The sequence below is a fragment of the Chionomys nivalis genome, chromosome 5 (assembly GCF_950005125.1).
Source record: "Chionomys nivalis chromosome 5, mChiNiv1.1, whole genome shotgun sequence".
In the NCBI taxonomy this organism is placed as follows: domain Eukaryota; kingdom Metazoa; phylum Chordata; class Mammalia; order Rodentia; family Cricetidae; genus Chionomys; species Chionomys nivalis.
Genome location: NC_080090.1, coordinates 51,341,876 through 51,357,229, shown reverse-complemented (window position 1 = coordinate 51,357,229; position 15,354 = coordinate 51,341,876). Strand labels below are relative to the sequence as shown.

General features: G+C 47.6%; 1 protein-coding gene across 4 annotated transcripts in view; it reads left to right on the top strand.

Annotated features, from left to right (window-relative positions):
• The window catches only part of Flnb (filamin B), a 143,484-nt gene extending 130,414 nt beyond the window's left edge, over positions 1-13,070 (top strand). For all 4 annotated transcript variants that reach the window (XM_057770284.1, XM_057770283.1, XM_057770285.1 and 1 more), the window contains 5 exons: positions 860-992; positions 3,978-4,154; positions 8,113-8,331; positions 10,409-10,612; positions 11,840-13,070. In XM_057770284.1, coding sequence (XP_057626267.1) covers positions 860-992; positions 3,978-4,154; positions 8,113-8,331; positions 10,409-10,612; positions 11,840-12,027 — 921 coding nt within the window. In that variant the 3' untranslated portion in view covers positions 12,028-13,070. The remainder of the gene's footprint in view (positions 1-859; positions 993-3,977; positions 4,155-8,112; positions 8,332-10,408; positions 10,613-11,839) is intronic.
• The last annotated feature ends 2,284 nt before the right edge of the window (positions 13,071-15,354 follow it).

Here is a 15,354-nt window from a genome sequence, read left to right as displayed (position 1 = left end):
TGCACTTTGTGTTCCTGGATGCTCTTTTGCATACTAAGTGTGAGTCCTGCTGCATCTGAGGAATGGCTGTCCCAGCAAGTCCAAGTCAAAAGTGGAATATGCAACCCTTCCCTGGAAAGTATGGGCAGTCATAATAAAGAAGGTTGCTTTGTTTTAAGTACCTAGTACCTAAGCCACTCCTCCAAGGTTGTATACTTTCTAAGACAGGAAGAAAGTGAAGCTGACCCAGAAAAGAACAAAGACCACACCACATGTTTTGGAATTGCTTTTTTTGTGCTGACGGTTTTTGGAGCCTTCTCATGTATGGGCCAGGCCTTTGGCTGAGTCTTTATCATAATTTCATGTGCTCTTCATAACAGTTCCCTGAAATAGGGCCAGTTAGTTTGTCCGTTTTACAAGCAAGGAAATTGAGACTCAGAGTTAACAACTTTGTTTTATTACTAGGAAAAAGTAGTTAAGCAAAGTGCAGCCTACTTTACATGCGTAGCCCTTTAGAATTTTTTTCAAAAGTGCTGCCCATTCCTGCGCTTGACATGAATTAGTAACAAAAAAAGGCAGACATAGCATCTGGCTCATGTTGTGAAACCTATTCCTAAAAGGGATTCTGATGGTGATGATGATTTAGTGGGACAGACTTGGTGGTTTTGGACTGGAATCTCTCAAGTCTCCAGTCTCAGAACCTCTCCCCACTCTGAATGTTTCTGTGTACTATTAGAAATGTGGATGTATAAGCAGCCCAGTTTCCTTGTCAAGTGTTGCACAGAAGAGTATTCCCACCTGGAGCCCTACCTTGGGTCAGTGTGTGCTTCTGAGCAGGAACACCACCTACCATAACCTGTCTAATTTATTGAATTCTCAGGAATCAGGATTAAAAGTTAACCAGCCAGCATCCTTTGCTATAAGGTTGAATGGTGCAAAAGGAAAGATTGATGCAAAGGTGCATAGCCCCTCAGGAGCCGTGGAGGAATGCCACGTGTCTGAACTAGAGCCCGGTAAGTATCAGGGCTGGCACGGGGGTCTCCGCATCAGTGTTTCTGGCAGAACTTCCTATAGCTGTGCCTCTGGGGCAGGCCTCTCCAGCTACCATACTGCTGGCGAGTCTTCAAGTTCTTTCTGCTGCCACTAGACGTCCTTTATAACATGGGGTAGACACGTTGCCAGGAACAGAGACTTTTCATGCGACGTTAAACAGTCTCCTTGATTTTGTTACCTTTACCAGTTTCCTTTTCCATGACAATCACAGTTTGTCATTGTAGTTTAACAAAACCATACAGTTTTATTATATTGTTGACTTTATAACATGGGTAAGGATATTTAGAACAAGAGAATCTAGGTCTCCAGAGCCTGATACCTCCGATTTATATGTCTCTCTGATGTCAGTCAACTTTAAAGAGGCCATTTTGTCAATGAACGTTTATCGTACGTTAGAGATTTGGCAGGAAGATAGAGCTAGTAAATATACAGCTCTGCTCTCAAAACACTGCTTATGTTAATGCGTACCTATAATCTTAATATCCGAGAAGCTGAAGCAGGAGGACTTCAAGTTCAAGGCCAGTCTGGGGCTTCCTCCTGGACCATGGATTATGCACAAACCACACCCAAATACCTTCTTCTCCCCCCCCCCCAAGAGATCCTTTATTAAGCAGGGAAGAAGAAAAGATAAAGTGGCTGCTTTCTGACTCAGGCAGAAAAACAGCAGCAAATGACCTTGCTGGTGTAATTTTTAAGAAAAAAGTGAAGATCTGTGTTAGAATGGACTAAGATGTGGTGTATTTTGATTGGGCATTTTAATTAGGTGAGCCAAAGCAGGCTTTTGATTACTGGACTTTGATACTTATCCTCAGGAAATGAGTCTGACGTAAGAAATTATTACCAAATAGGTAATAGACATATTTACCAAATAAGGTAATAGACCTTGATGGCTAGTTTTAGGGATGTAATCTGTGGTTTACAAGGGAAGAGAAGGGGGAAGGGTAAGGCCTACCAGCGCCATGTTTGCCAGGCTTGCTAGGGCCCTTCAACAGCTTTGTTTCTCTCCTGAAACAAACGTTGGGAGAGGGATGCCTTGCCCATATCGTGGCTAACATTCGGCTACATCATAGAGAACCTGTTAGGATGTGTAACTGGCAAAGTGGTGAGCTGCTGCCCTTGAGAAAGCAGAATGAAGCAGCAGGAGACTACTTGGCTTTGAGAGTGAATTCTGAACATGTAAGGGCTGGGGAGATGGTTTAGTCAGTAAAGTACAAGCATAAAGACCTGAATTTGATCCAGCCAGACATACAACCGTGATGGGGTGTAGGGGAGGCTGATCCAGCCAGGCACACACGTGATGGGGGGTTGGTACAGGAGACTTGCTAGCCAGGCGGTCTGACTACATTAGTGGGCTCCGGGTTCAGTAAGAGAACCTGAATCAAAAACGTGAGGTGGAGAGTCACTGAAGAAGACACCCAGTGTCAACCTCTAGCCTCCAGGGCCCACACACAGATGACGTGTTCTGGATGCATGGGTACAAAGGTGCCCATGTAGTTAGCAGTACTAAGGATACCTGGCTAGAGGGTGTGCAAGGGTTACTCAGGGTCTCTTTCTTACTTGGAGTGTCAGGTAACCAGGTGGTGTTTATTCGATGTCCAGGGCATTGAGCTCAGCAGCAAGTGAAGCTTGTCCTTGGCCCAGGCAGCCTCTGAGATCCAGTGGTGTCTAAGGTCATTTTGGGCATAACACAGTTGAGGTGTTACCGATTACAGTTATAGGATACCCAACTCAAGTGAACACATGTAATAATAATGAGGCCCAGTTATTCCTCTAACTACCAAGTTTGGAGTCTGTGGTAGGTTTTAACAATCATTACTGAGTGTACTCTCCAAGGCCTCAAAGACTTTTTGTTGTTTTGCTTTGCTTTATTTTTTGAGTCGGCCTCTCTGTGTACCCGAGGCTGGCCTGGAGCTCATGTATCCCAGAGTAACTTCATACCCAATACCTTCCTGCCTCGGGCTCCCCAGTGCATCCTATCGTGTGGCATCAGGCCCAGTGTGCCCTTACTCTTCCTTGGCTTCAAGGCTTCTTTCCTTTTTTGTGCTGTTTCATTTTAAACCATATCAGCCAAGAGACATCTTCCCAGGACTCATTTTCAGAAGCCTCGAGATGCAAGAAATCTATAAGTCTCTAGCAGGCCTCTCCAACTGTCCCAGTGAGCTGGGACACACGCCCATTCCTGAGTCACTTCCTATGGGTCAAGAAATGAATTGATTTACCTTAGGGAAAGAATTTTCCCCATCCTGTTAAAGACCACATCTGGACATCAGGGTGGGGTTCATTTCCCCTGAAACATTTTAGCTTTAGGGGAGGACGTGGGCACCCAGCTGGGAAATGCTTGGAGAAGTGCAATACTGAGAGATAGGGGTAGGTAGCTCAGTCTAGAACATTCCTTTGTGGAGAGTACTAGAGAAACAAAAGAGGGTTTGGGTAAAGCTTTAATGGCCACAGGTCCTAAAGGAGATAAAGTGTTCAAGGAAGCAGGGACTAATGAACAGAGAAACCACAGGGTATACCAGCCTAGGTACTCACTCGACTGTTGACAGATGACCTTGACACACGTTGTGACCCAAATCAGAAAAGTCTGACTGTTTCTATTGCTGACAGTTGCTTACGTTGAACGTAATTAGAGAGCCTTAATACCGATTGGAACTGTATTGAGAAGTGAGCAGATTCTTTTCATAGAGAACAGATTGTGAAGCAGGGGCCGGAGTGTTCTGGTGAATGTTGAATTGGAGATTCAGAACATCTCCCAAAGGACTGACTAGGGAGACACAAATAAGTCTAGCTGACCTTAACCTGTGAGTTAGCTGCCAGGTCCCCAGAAGAACAGTGTCTTTAAATGATTCAACACTGGCCGGCTCAGGTTGTCTTGCAATGCTGTGTCCTCGCTTTTAACTCCAGGCTGCTTACCACCCACGTTTACCTTGTTTCTCTTCTCCTAGATAAATATGCCGTTCGCTTCATCCCCCATGAGAACGGCATCCACACCATCGATGTCAAGTTCAATGGGAGCCACGTGGTTGGGAGCCCTTTCAAAGTGCGTGTTGGAGAGCCTGGCCAAGCAGGGAATCCTGCTCTGGTGTCAGCCTATGGTGCTGGACTCGAGGGGGGCACCACAGGTAAGAAACCCTGCTCTCCTTGTTACTCGAGAAGCTGTAGGGCAAAGCTGGGGTAGACATCTTCAGTCCTTGGGAAAATGCGGGTGCACACGCTTTGGTGGACTTTGGAGACCATTGTTTGAGCCAGGATAAACTCAGAGCAAGGCCTGTATCATCACACTTCATTACTGTTTGTTGTAGACCAGATGTCTTTCTTCCACAAATTCCTCGGCCTTAGGGGCAGGATGGTGACAGCCCAGTATCATTAATGTGGAAGATTTTTTTTGTACAGCGTTCATGGTGCAGCTCCTGGGCCTACAGACAGACAGACAGACAGACACTAAGCAGCCTAAGCTCTCACGTAGCCTGTGTTCTTGTATCTATCTACTCACTGCAAATGCAGTGAAAGGGCTGACAGGGTGCAGCAGGCCTCGCTTTATGGCCCTCTCACAGCCGCTCCCTGGACCTGTCCTCCCTCCTCCTGCAGATGTGAACATTGCTCACTAGTCATCAGGTCAGAGGCTCTCTCACTTGCTGCCTGTCCCTGAACTGGCATGGGGCTGAGTGACCAGTTCGTACAGATGGTTGATTCCTTGACAGACTCATTCCCACTTCAGCTTTAATGAAGTTACCTCACTGCAAGGATAACTCACTTCTTCACTGAGCATCTGAAAGATCTTTCTGTGTGATCTTGCTGATTGGCTTTCATAGCTTGAACCAAAAGCCACTTACATGGTCAGCTTGAAATAGTCCTCAGCTCTGTCCATCACATCAGCATTAGAGATAATAAGGACTCTGTCCTTGTAAGCATCTGTGAAGGGGGTCACAGTGTGGGTTCAATAGGACACCTCTTATTTTTGCTGTCACTTGGGGCTTCTTGAGAAGATCCTGGTTTTTCAATGCCCCCTTGGTCTTCCCACCCCCTGCCGTGCTGTGAGTTGGGACAGAACAGAGTGTTTTCCCCTTGCACTGGGGGATGGTTTGCTATAGTAACAGCAAACCAGTCCTGGAGTGAGTTTCTTTGTAAGTGGTAGAGGAACCCTGCCCAAGTTAGGAGTGGCCGATAGACAGGCGTGCTTCCAGGAAGTCTGGCCAAGGCAGTGTCCTCCATAAAGCCACCCCCTCCGTGGTATTGCTCCTGCCAGATGCCCTTGGCACTCCCAGCCTGACTCCCGACTTCACTCTGAGCCAGTAACTTGCCCTTGAATGAGATCTACGTTGCAGATTGGGAGGACAAGATGAAGTGATCCAGTACTCTCCGAAGCCACTCAGCTGGGAGCTCATAGCACCAGGGGGGTCAGCCCCAAGTCTGTGATCTTAAAGTTTGAGCCCTGAGCTCCTGACTGTAGAGGCACATACTGCACCCCAGCCAACTTTGTGGGGTGTCCTAAACCAGAACGCCTACCCTCTAGATAGATGCTTGGAATGGTTTCCAGGCAGTCATACCTGTGGGCCCCTCCTGGCAGCAGAGAAGACAGCAAGCCTGGGCCTTGCCCACAGCAGCCTCAGAGCCTGCCATTGCAGCCGAGGGCCATCCAATCCCTTGTTGGCTGCTGCTGTCACGACCTTCCACTGCTTCCTCTTGGTATTTCTCACCCTTTGGAGCTCAGATGTCAGGCTGTCCTCAGCAGTGTGACTGCCAAAGAGCTGGTCTTACAGAGAAGCTCCCAGCCAGAGTAAAGGCCCAGACGTTATCCGCTTCTACCCTTCGTCATATTGGCTCTGTTCACAGAGTGGGCATCTTGTTTCCCTGGCCTGCCTGCCCCCAGGCTCTCCCCAAATATCCATCCAGAGAGGATGCAGCATGAAGAGAACTTTCAAAAAAGGATCTGCGAGGCCAGGCCGTGGTGGTGCACGCCTTTAATCCCAACGCTTAGGAAGGAGAGGCAGGTTGATACCTGAGTTTGAGCCCAACCTGGGCTACAGAGAGAAATCCTATCCCCCCCCCCCAAAAAAAAATAGGATCTGTATGGCCAGCAAAGGGCCTCATGTCCAGACTGGAGAAAAGCAAGAAGTCTTATGTTTGTGGCCAGGCTTCAGACAGAGGCCTGGAGTTGGCCTACAGCGTTTGGGGTTCTTTGGATCAGCCATGAGGATCGGCATGGAGATGGGTAGAAGCACCACCATGTACAAAGATGGTTTGGGTGTCACATCACATATTGGTCATAGCTGGAGTTGATGTTGGCATATGTCTGCATGTGAGATTTTCTCTCCTGTCTTCTCTTGGGCCAGTCCCTTAGCAATAAAATGGTTAGATGGCATATCTAATTCTTTCTGCTAAGCCCCAGCAGTGGATGGGCAAAATGGTGACAGTTGGGTCACAAAGCTGCCTCATAGGCTTGCCCCGTCTGTTAGAGGCAGTAAACACCAGGTAGTTCTTGACTTTTTCTTTTTGGTTTTTTGAGACCAGGTTTCTCTGTATAACTTTGGGGCCTGTCCTAGAAATGGCTCTGTAGACCAGGCTGGCCTGCCTGCCTCTGCCTCCCGAGTGCACCACCACCGCCCAGCTTAGTTCTTGACTTTTAACTCCTAAGTTCCCCCTTCACTGCCGTTTTGGGCCCTTGATTGACTAAAAGGGCAGTGCTTCTCTCCAGGACAGTTGAGTCTTTTCAACTTCCAATGCGTTTGTTCTCACCATCTTACAGCCACTTCCTGGACACATGCCCCTTTGTGGCTCATGGCCCACTTCTCCACACCACCCCCAGCCTCCACAGCAGCTGCTGGAGACTGGGGGAGGGGCTTCTCCAATGCACTTATTAACTCCGAGGCTGAGTCAAGGTGGAACAGTAGGGAGACTTTGGGACAGCAGCTTCAGGAAAGTTCCAGAAACAGCTGGCTCATGTTTGGGGGTCACACCATAGCAGCTCCTTTGTCTTATTGATAGCCAGAACAATAATTCTTTCTCTGGCCTAGGAACTGTAGTTAAACCAAAATATTTCCCAGCTGGGTTGGCGTCTGAGTCTCTGGCAGGAGTACAATGCTGCCGGAGGATGTTGCACTACAGCGCCCCCTAAAGGGCTTCTAGTGCACAGGAGTTGGTGTCTGGCACCCCTGCTGCTTCCACTGCCCCTCTGGACTGGAAGGAGGCTACAGGTACAGGGGATAAAGCAGGGATCCAGGCTGGGTCATTAGTTGACCCTCTCTTTTATCACAGGATATCTGAGTGGTCTGATGTCTCAAGGCTGCAAGTAGGGTATATGTGGCAGTTGTTGTGTGTGTCAGTCTCCCGTCTATCCTCCCATCTGCCTCTCCCCCCAACCATATAGTGACTATAGTCATATAGTGACAAATAGTTCTACACAGGAGGCTTGGATACAGCATATCACTTTCTGGTGACGCACCTTGAGTTACACATGGCCTGAACACCATGTGGAGTAAGAAACACTATGATAGAGTGTTAGGCTTGCAGAGTGGCATATGGCCTGGGGTCTGGTGTGGTGCTTAGTCAGTAGAGTTGTTGTTTAAATTAGAGCCTTCTCTTACTGCTGGTATTCATGGCAAAGTAAGTGAGCTGACAGCTCTAGGCACCAGCCCCAGGACTCAGCACAGTGTCTAGGATGAACAGAAAGGGTGGAGAGACTGGGCTTCCTCAGCCCCATCTACCCAGAGGAAAACGGTTTCCCCTAGAAGCAAAGCTAGGCTCTGTTGCCTGGGACAGCTCTGTTGCCGGGGACAGCACTTCAGCCTAACAGTGACAGCTTGGGTTTCCCTCTCAGCCACATTCCCAGAGACAATAGTGTTATCCAAGCAATCGGTGCTAGTGGGCAAAATGTCGGCCACACTTTTGACCTAGCCTGGGCAAGGGGGCTGCACCTCCAAAGCCTGTGCTTCTCTGTGCCAGGAACTCAGAGCTCCAGGGCCACCTGTTTCCCATGCTGCCACAGCAAGCAATTAAGTGTGTGTGTGTGTGTGTCTCAGCATTGTGTCACTTCCCCTTCTCCCTACAAACCGTCCATATGTCCCACTTCCTCTCTCCCAGGTATCCAATCAGAATTCTTCATCAACACCACTCAGGCAGGCCCAGGGACACTCTCCGTCACCATCGAAGGCCCATCCAAGGTCAAAATGGATTGCCAAGAAACCCCAGAAGGGTACAAAGTCATGTACACTCCCATGGCCCCTGGAAACTACCTGATTAGTGTCAAATATGGTGGGCCCAACCACATCTTACGCAGTCCATTCAAGGCCAAGGTGACAGGTAATGACAAGCCACTTTGGGTTTTGTTCTTCTGTCCTGCAGAGCAGGTCTTGTCAAATTACCAGTAGTAACAGCTGCAGGTGATTTATGTTGAGTCCACAGCTAATCCTGAATGTAAAGAAATGGTACGTGGGCAGAAGCATTTTCCTTCCAGGTATCAATATGAGCCTTGAAGAAAAAGGAATTGCTTCCTCTGAAGCCATAACATGGTAACGTATAGAGAACTACGACTTTGGGGGACAGTATTCACGAGAGCTGTGAGGGTCTCAGGATCTCAGCAGACCCTGCCCTTTAAGTCCTCCTTTCGTTTGATCGAGCTATAAATTCAAGCATTGCCTCAAAGGGTCAGGAACAGAGTTGATTTCGAGGGCTCTCTAAATACATATGAATTCTGTGATAATGTGTGGACTTTTGTATTGAATACTGTTGAATTTAGAGAGGGGACAGAACTTATAAAGCAGATAAATTGAAACTAGTACCTTGTCGTGGTAAAATAAAAGAGAGCAAGAATACCGGCCCCAGGACTGTGGAGCAGGTAGGGCCGCAGTAGGGAAGCATGCCATCTTCTGTTATTTTTGTCGCGTTCTGGAGAATTTTTTAAGTTTGTTCTCACAGCGCAGAAGTGACAGTCCTGTGCTCTGTTACCCAGGGGTTCTGCAGAGAACAGCAAGGAACTCTGTTCTTTAGTATGCAGCGTGGAAAAATGGAACCTTTTTTTTTTCTATGATAAACCAAAAGTGAGAGTCTTCCTAAGAACGCTCTTCAGTGAGTTTGTTTTAAAACTCAAGAAAAAAAAAAGGAAAGAAAGAAAAGGAAAAGAAATGGTGTGTGGGGCTAGAGAGGTGACTCAGCGTTTACAAGCATAAATTGCCCCTGACGGGCCTAGGCTGGAATCCCGTCGTCCACAGCAGCTGACAACACCTGTGTCTCTAGTTCAGAAAATTCAACCCTGTCCTCTGACCTGCTTAGGCGCTTGCACACGCGTGGGTGCACATAAGCTCACGCAGTCACATACACATCAAATCAATAAGCCTTTTTTAAAACTAAAAAAAAAATTATATCTGAATCTAGTATGTTCCAACTTGGGAAAATGCCCTTTGAGCGCGGGAGAGAAGTAAAGAAACAGTGCTAGGTGGTTTTCTGTCTCTGGCAGAAAAGAAGGCATATTTACACATTACACTTGGCTTAGTTGGAGCCTCGTTTCTGATCTTCACCTTCTACATAATAACAATAAAAGAATTCTATAACGCCTACCTTCTTCAAAAACACTAAAATAAATACCAAACAGTAAAACTCAGGGTGCACACCATGTGCGGCCTGATTCCCTGTTACACAAGTGGCATGGGCTCATTGTAGAAGAATTAAAAAAACTCAGAAAGGAAAGCCATCCTCTCATGCTCGGAATCAACTTCTGTTCTCCCAGCCGTTTATACTGTGTTACATAAGTATTCCACAGAAACAATAAGATGTGAGTGCTACCGGGTTTTTAGCCTATGGAGGAATTACTCAACCATGTCAGCCTTTGCTGAACCTGGTCCATTTGCCCAGCAAACCAGATCCTAGTTGTCTGGGTAAGACCCTAAGGAACTAGAGGACATGGCTTGGTGATATATACCTGTGATCCACCATGGAAAGCTGAAGCAGGCAGATTGTAAGTTTGAGGCCAGCCTGTGCTACCTAGTAAGACCCTGTCTTTTAAAAAGTGATAGTGCAAGGGCTGGGGGCCAGGCATGGTAGTATACTCCTGGAATCTCAAACCACTGGAAGATCAGGCATTCGAGAACAGCCTTGGCTAAGTGAGAGCCTGTCAAAAAGAAAAAAGCAACAAAATCCAAAAATTATTAGGGGTATGGATGGTGGTAGGTTACTTACCTAACATGCATGAGGACCTAGATTTGAACCCTTGCCCCATAATATATACAGATGTGAGATGCTGATGGAGTTGTTTTGTATCAAGATACGGGAGCTTTTTAGGGCTTTTGCAAGAGATATACTTGGCTGGTGGCTGACAGGACCACACCCCACATAGACACGCATTGATCTGACCTTTCATGCCTCCCTCTTTCCCATGCTCTAGGCCAGCGTCTTGTTGGTCCAGGCTCCGCCAACGAGACCTCATCCATCTTGGTGGAGTCAGTGACCAGGTCCTCCACGGAAACCTGCTATAGCGCCATCCCCAAGTCATCCTCAGATGCCAGCAAGGTGACCTCCAAAGGGGCAGGGCTCTCAAAGGCCTTTGTGGGCCAGAAGAGTTCTTTCCTGGTGGACTGCAGCAAAGCTGGTAGGCGTTACGGGTCTGCTGGGAAGGGCTACCCCGGGGGTAGTATAGACGTCCTCACTCACCTCTTCAGTACTTCCACTAGGATCTTCCATGATCTTCCGTACTTACAAATAACCATGTTTCTTCCTCTGCCCTTCTGTACTTAATATTCTTAGCTGATTTTCCTTTCTTTTCGTTTCTTGATTCTTTCACCAAGACGTAATAGAAGACAGTGATGTCCCCATTTCAGACAAATGGAAGATGATAGTGTCCCCGTTTCAGATTAGCAAACTAAACTGGCCACCTAACCCCTTTCTCTGACACCAGTTGCTTTAATCATGGCTTAAAATTGATTTGGACCAGAGAGATGACTCAGTGGTTAAGAGCACTGGCTGCTCTTCCAGAGGACCTGGGTTCAATTCCCACCATCCACATGACAGCTCATGACTGTACTCCAGTTTCAGGGGATCTCACACCCTCAGGCAGACATATAGGCAGGCAAAATATCAATGCAAATAAAATAAGTAAATCTTTAAAATTGAACATTTCCTGTGTTTTGGGAGGCCTGGCTCTCGCACCCAGCATACCTGGGCTGGAAATCCAGCTGGCTCTTCATCCATTCATAAAGCTCTGTAGCCACTTGCCTTGGGTGGGCTAACAGAATCCCCTAGGAGTCAGTTTCTTTTCCCAAGTGAGAATCATAATTCTTTCTTTAAGGTCTTTAAATAACAAAAGAACCCAACAGCTGGCAGCGCTGTAGCCCTATGTGCTAAGGGTTCAACTCAGTCACTTCTGTGACATCCAAAAGCTTTAAGAGGCGGCTGGCGAAGCTGGGCATGGTGGCACACACAGGTGGATCTCTGACTTTGAGACCAGCCTGGTCTACAGAGTGAGTTCCAGGACAGTCAGGGCAACAGAGAGAAATCCTATCAAACGCCACCCCCCACACCCACACACACACACACACAAAGAGGCAGTTAGTGGCCTTCCTGATTTGTAGCTTAGGTAGAGAGATATTTCATGTCTAAGATCACCAAAGCCAGGGGCAGGGTAGAGGGTGTCAGAGCTGGTGTCGGAATCCAAATCAGGCTGTGTCTACTGGTAATGGTGATGCTTTGCCACCTGTCAGAGGACTACGGTGTCATCACCCCAGCTCAGCCAGTAATCTTAGCCTCTCTACCTTTGTGAGTCACAACCCTCCCGTACTCTCTCTGATTTGCCTGACTTAACAACTTTCTCTTCCCCTAGGGTCCAACATGCTGTTGATCGGGGTCCATGGGCCCACCACCCCCTGTGAAGAGGTTTCCATGAAACATGTGGGCAACCAACAATACAATGTCACATACGTTGTCAAAGAGAGAGGAGACTACATTCTGGCTGTGAAGTGGGGGGAAGAACACATCCCTGGGAGCCCCTTTCACGTCACTGTACCTTAAAACAGCTTGCATCCAATCCTGGAGGAATCCTTCCAGTTGCTTTTGTTGCTAGTTTGCAATTCATTTTTTTTTACAATGTCCTCAGCCTGCTGGTGGGCCTGAAACCCCACCCCCAAACCTTCCCCCTTCATTCCAAGTGCCTTTAGTGCCCTATACTTGACTCTTGAGGACATGTGGGACATCATAAGAAACCAAACTGGGTACAAGAAAGTGCAGAGTACTCCAGATCAGTACTCTTGAGTTCAAAGGTCTAAGAACAGGGCAAGACTGACTGGCTCCCCTAAGCTCCTGGTCTACTCAAGCATTTGCCAAACAAGAATGTCATTGCAGAAGGGGACCCTTACCAAAGACCCTTACAACCCAATTTCTCAAGACTAGATGACAATAAGAACGTCTAACCCAGATCACATTCCATCTCTGCGCTCCCTCATGGGCCCTGGTCACTTTGACTTCATCCCAAAGCCAACTCAGGTGCAAGAGGCATGCAGAACAACCCTATACCCCGTTTTTGGAATTCTGCCCCTGCCTTCTGCTTTATAAACAGCCTTGATGACATGTAATCATAGCCAGATGCAGGGCCACTGCCAGCTACCCTCAGAGTCCATGACTTCTGCTAAATGGCAGAGGCCACTGATAAGCTACTGCCGGGCCCCTCTGCAAAAGCTGGAAGGGGTGGGTACCACTGTTATGACCCATGAGAGGCCTTAAGGACCAAGACACTAAGATGTGACCTCACCTGAGGTTCTCTTTAAAGGTTGTGTAAAGCATCTCCAGGCTGCCAAATGGTGGGAGCAAATGTTAACAACAAAAACGGAGTGTTGTGGATGTTGTCATGGATGTGGCCAGGGTGAAGCGAGGATCCTGCACCAAGACACGGCAGCTGGAGAGGTGTGGGTGGTAAAAGCCACCTGTCAGGAACTGGAGCAGCTGAAGCCGGATGTGAAAGGACACAGGTATAATAGACAGGGAGACCAAACTGGAATCAAATGCCAACTGGAAAGTGTATCTTATAACTTATTAAATAAAATGTTTGCTGCATATGTAGCTCCCTGTCATTCTTAGAATCTTTGCAATCAGCCTCTCCCCTTTTCTGTCAGTGTGGGCAATGTGATTTGACAACAGGCATGACTTTCTTGCAAGCAAAGGGCTGTCTTTTCCTTAGAAGCCAGGGCCAGCATGAGAGTCAAGGGGACTCAAGAGGGTACATGGGCCATGTTACCAACATGACTTCTTTGGAGTCCTAGATACAAAACCCAGGTAGAGCCAGGTGGTGGTGGTGCACACCTTTAATCCCAGTACTCAGGAGGCAGAGGCAGGCTGATCTCTGTGAGTGTAAAACCAACCTGGTCTACAAGAGCTAGTTCTAGGACAGGCTCAGAAGCCAGAGAAACCCTGTTTCGAAAAGCCAGGTAGAAACTATGGATTTTAAGAAATCTTCTTGCCTAATTCCCATGAATCTGCGATCTCAGAAATGTTTTTCAACCCGTCACATACCTCCACTGCCTTAAACACAGTACTGAGTGCCACCATCTGCCCCTCCCTCGTCCCTGTCCGTGCCAGGAAAAATGATTGCTGATGACTCTTGATGTGCTTAGCCTTTCATCTACTGCTCATTACAGTGGTCAGTTGACATTTTACAGATGACAAAACTAACAAGGGTTCAATTTACACCTCACAGTTACAGACCCAACTCATATGGAAACAGATTCGGGCCTATTCCTTTTGACTCCAGAATGGGAGCGCTACCCTCAAGGCACTGCAGGGAAGCAGCTCAAAGGGAAAGAGTTGTAGGAGCCCTACAAAAGCCCTTGGCAGTGCCCATGGTGACCCCAAAGCCGTCAGTCTGGGAATAAGGGAATTGGGGGTTCAGGCAGGGAATCTGGATCATTTTTACTGGTGGCATGTATGTGTACAGGACAGGGTTTTGTGTGTTCCAGGCTAGCCTGGAACTCCTATGTAGCCAACAAGGAATTTGAACTTTTTTTGTATGTATGCTGTGTCAGGAGCAAATCCTCAACTTTGTATGTGCCAGACAAGGGCTCTGCCAACTAAACTACATCCCCTACTCTGCTTTCTGCGTTGTATTTTTGTTGTGGTTGTTTGTTTTTCCTGCTATACCTGGCTGCATAGTGGAATGATTTGTTTTCCTCTGAGATTAGAGGGGAGGGGAGGCAGAGGCACCCTTTCTCCTCTGTGCCTTGAAAGTCTGTCCTAGACTCCTAGCCTCTGTAAGGCTTTGGGCCATGAAGAGTCCACGCAGATACCTGTCTAGTGTGATGCTGGCTTTGCCAGAGAGGCACAAGGATGCCACCATTCATTTATTCCCCTCTAGCCTGACTAGGTTTGCTGGGAGAAGCAGAATTTGTGCAATAACCGCGTTGACTTTGGTGTAAGGTGTCCCCGAATCTAAACACTGTCTTGTAACTGGCCATCTGAGCGTGCCTCTTTTGACTGGTTCCCATGATCTATAGATCCCACCGGGATCTGTGGGAACACTTCTTTGCTTGTTACTTTGTGTGGACAACCCCTGCTGGCAGTGATACGCCTCATACACAGGTGTGTGTGAGCTAGCTGGTTGTAGGCACCTGGTGGGTGATGATAGTTACACCTTAGGGGTACAACCCTGCCGTTGCTGCCTGTAACATCAGGTCCTACAGGGTAAAGACCTGTTGCTCTCAGTGCCTAGAACCAGAGGGCAGCTCTTATCTGCACCTGGGCGTGGTTACTATGGAAACAGGCTATTGTTTGTGTCAATACCCTGAAAACTTTGAAACTTAGTGGGCCTGGTGCCAGGTCCTTCCTGACTTGATGTTTGCCTGTTCCCCAGCTGAAGCTGATGAGTCTAGGAAGTTACTCCAGTGGCCAATGGAATTGCAGCCAGTACCCACCCTGCCCTACCAGTCCTGGGAGCCCACATTGTCCTCTGCAGCTCAGGGAAGTGCTTACCAAGGTGATTTCAGGGAGTAAATGTTCATTAATTTACACTTACACATATTAGTCCTTGGCCCCTTGTTTTTGGACTTCAGAAGGGGCCTTGAGAGCCACATTTTGATTCATTTGTTATACAATTCAGTACACGGGGATTTGATTTCCTTTGAAAATTGCTCAGCCTTAAGAATCAACTGAATCAAAAACATGGGTGTTCTAGCCCTGTACCTTCAGGTTGTTTCTTACAACTTGCAAAGCCAACACTGGGGAGGTGGATTTTTCTGGGTTTTGTTTTAGATTATTTTTGTTGTTGTTGTTAATTTGTGAGCAGATCTATACAAGTGCTCTACCTCTGAGCCGTGCCCCCAGCTCAATCCCTGAAATCTGTATTTAAGTGGG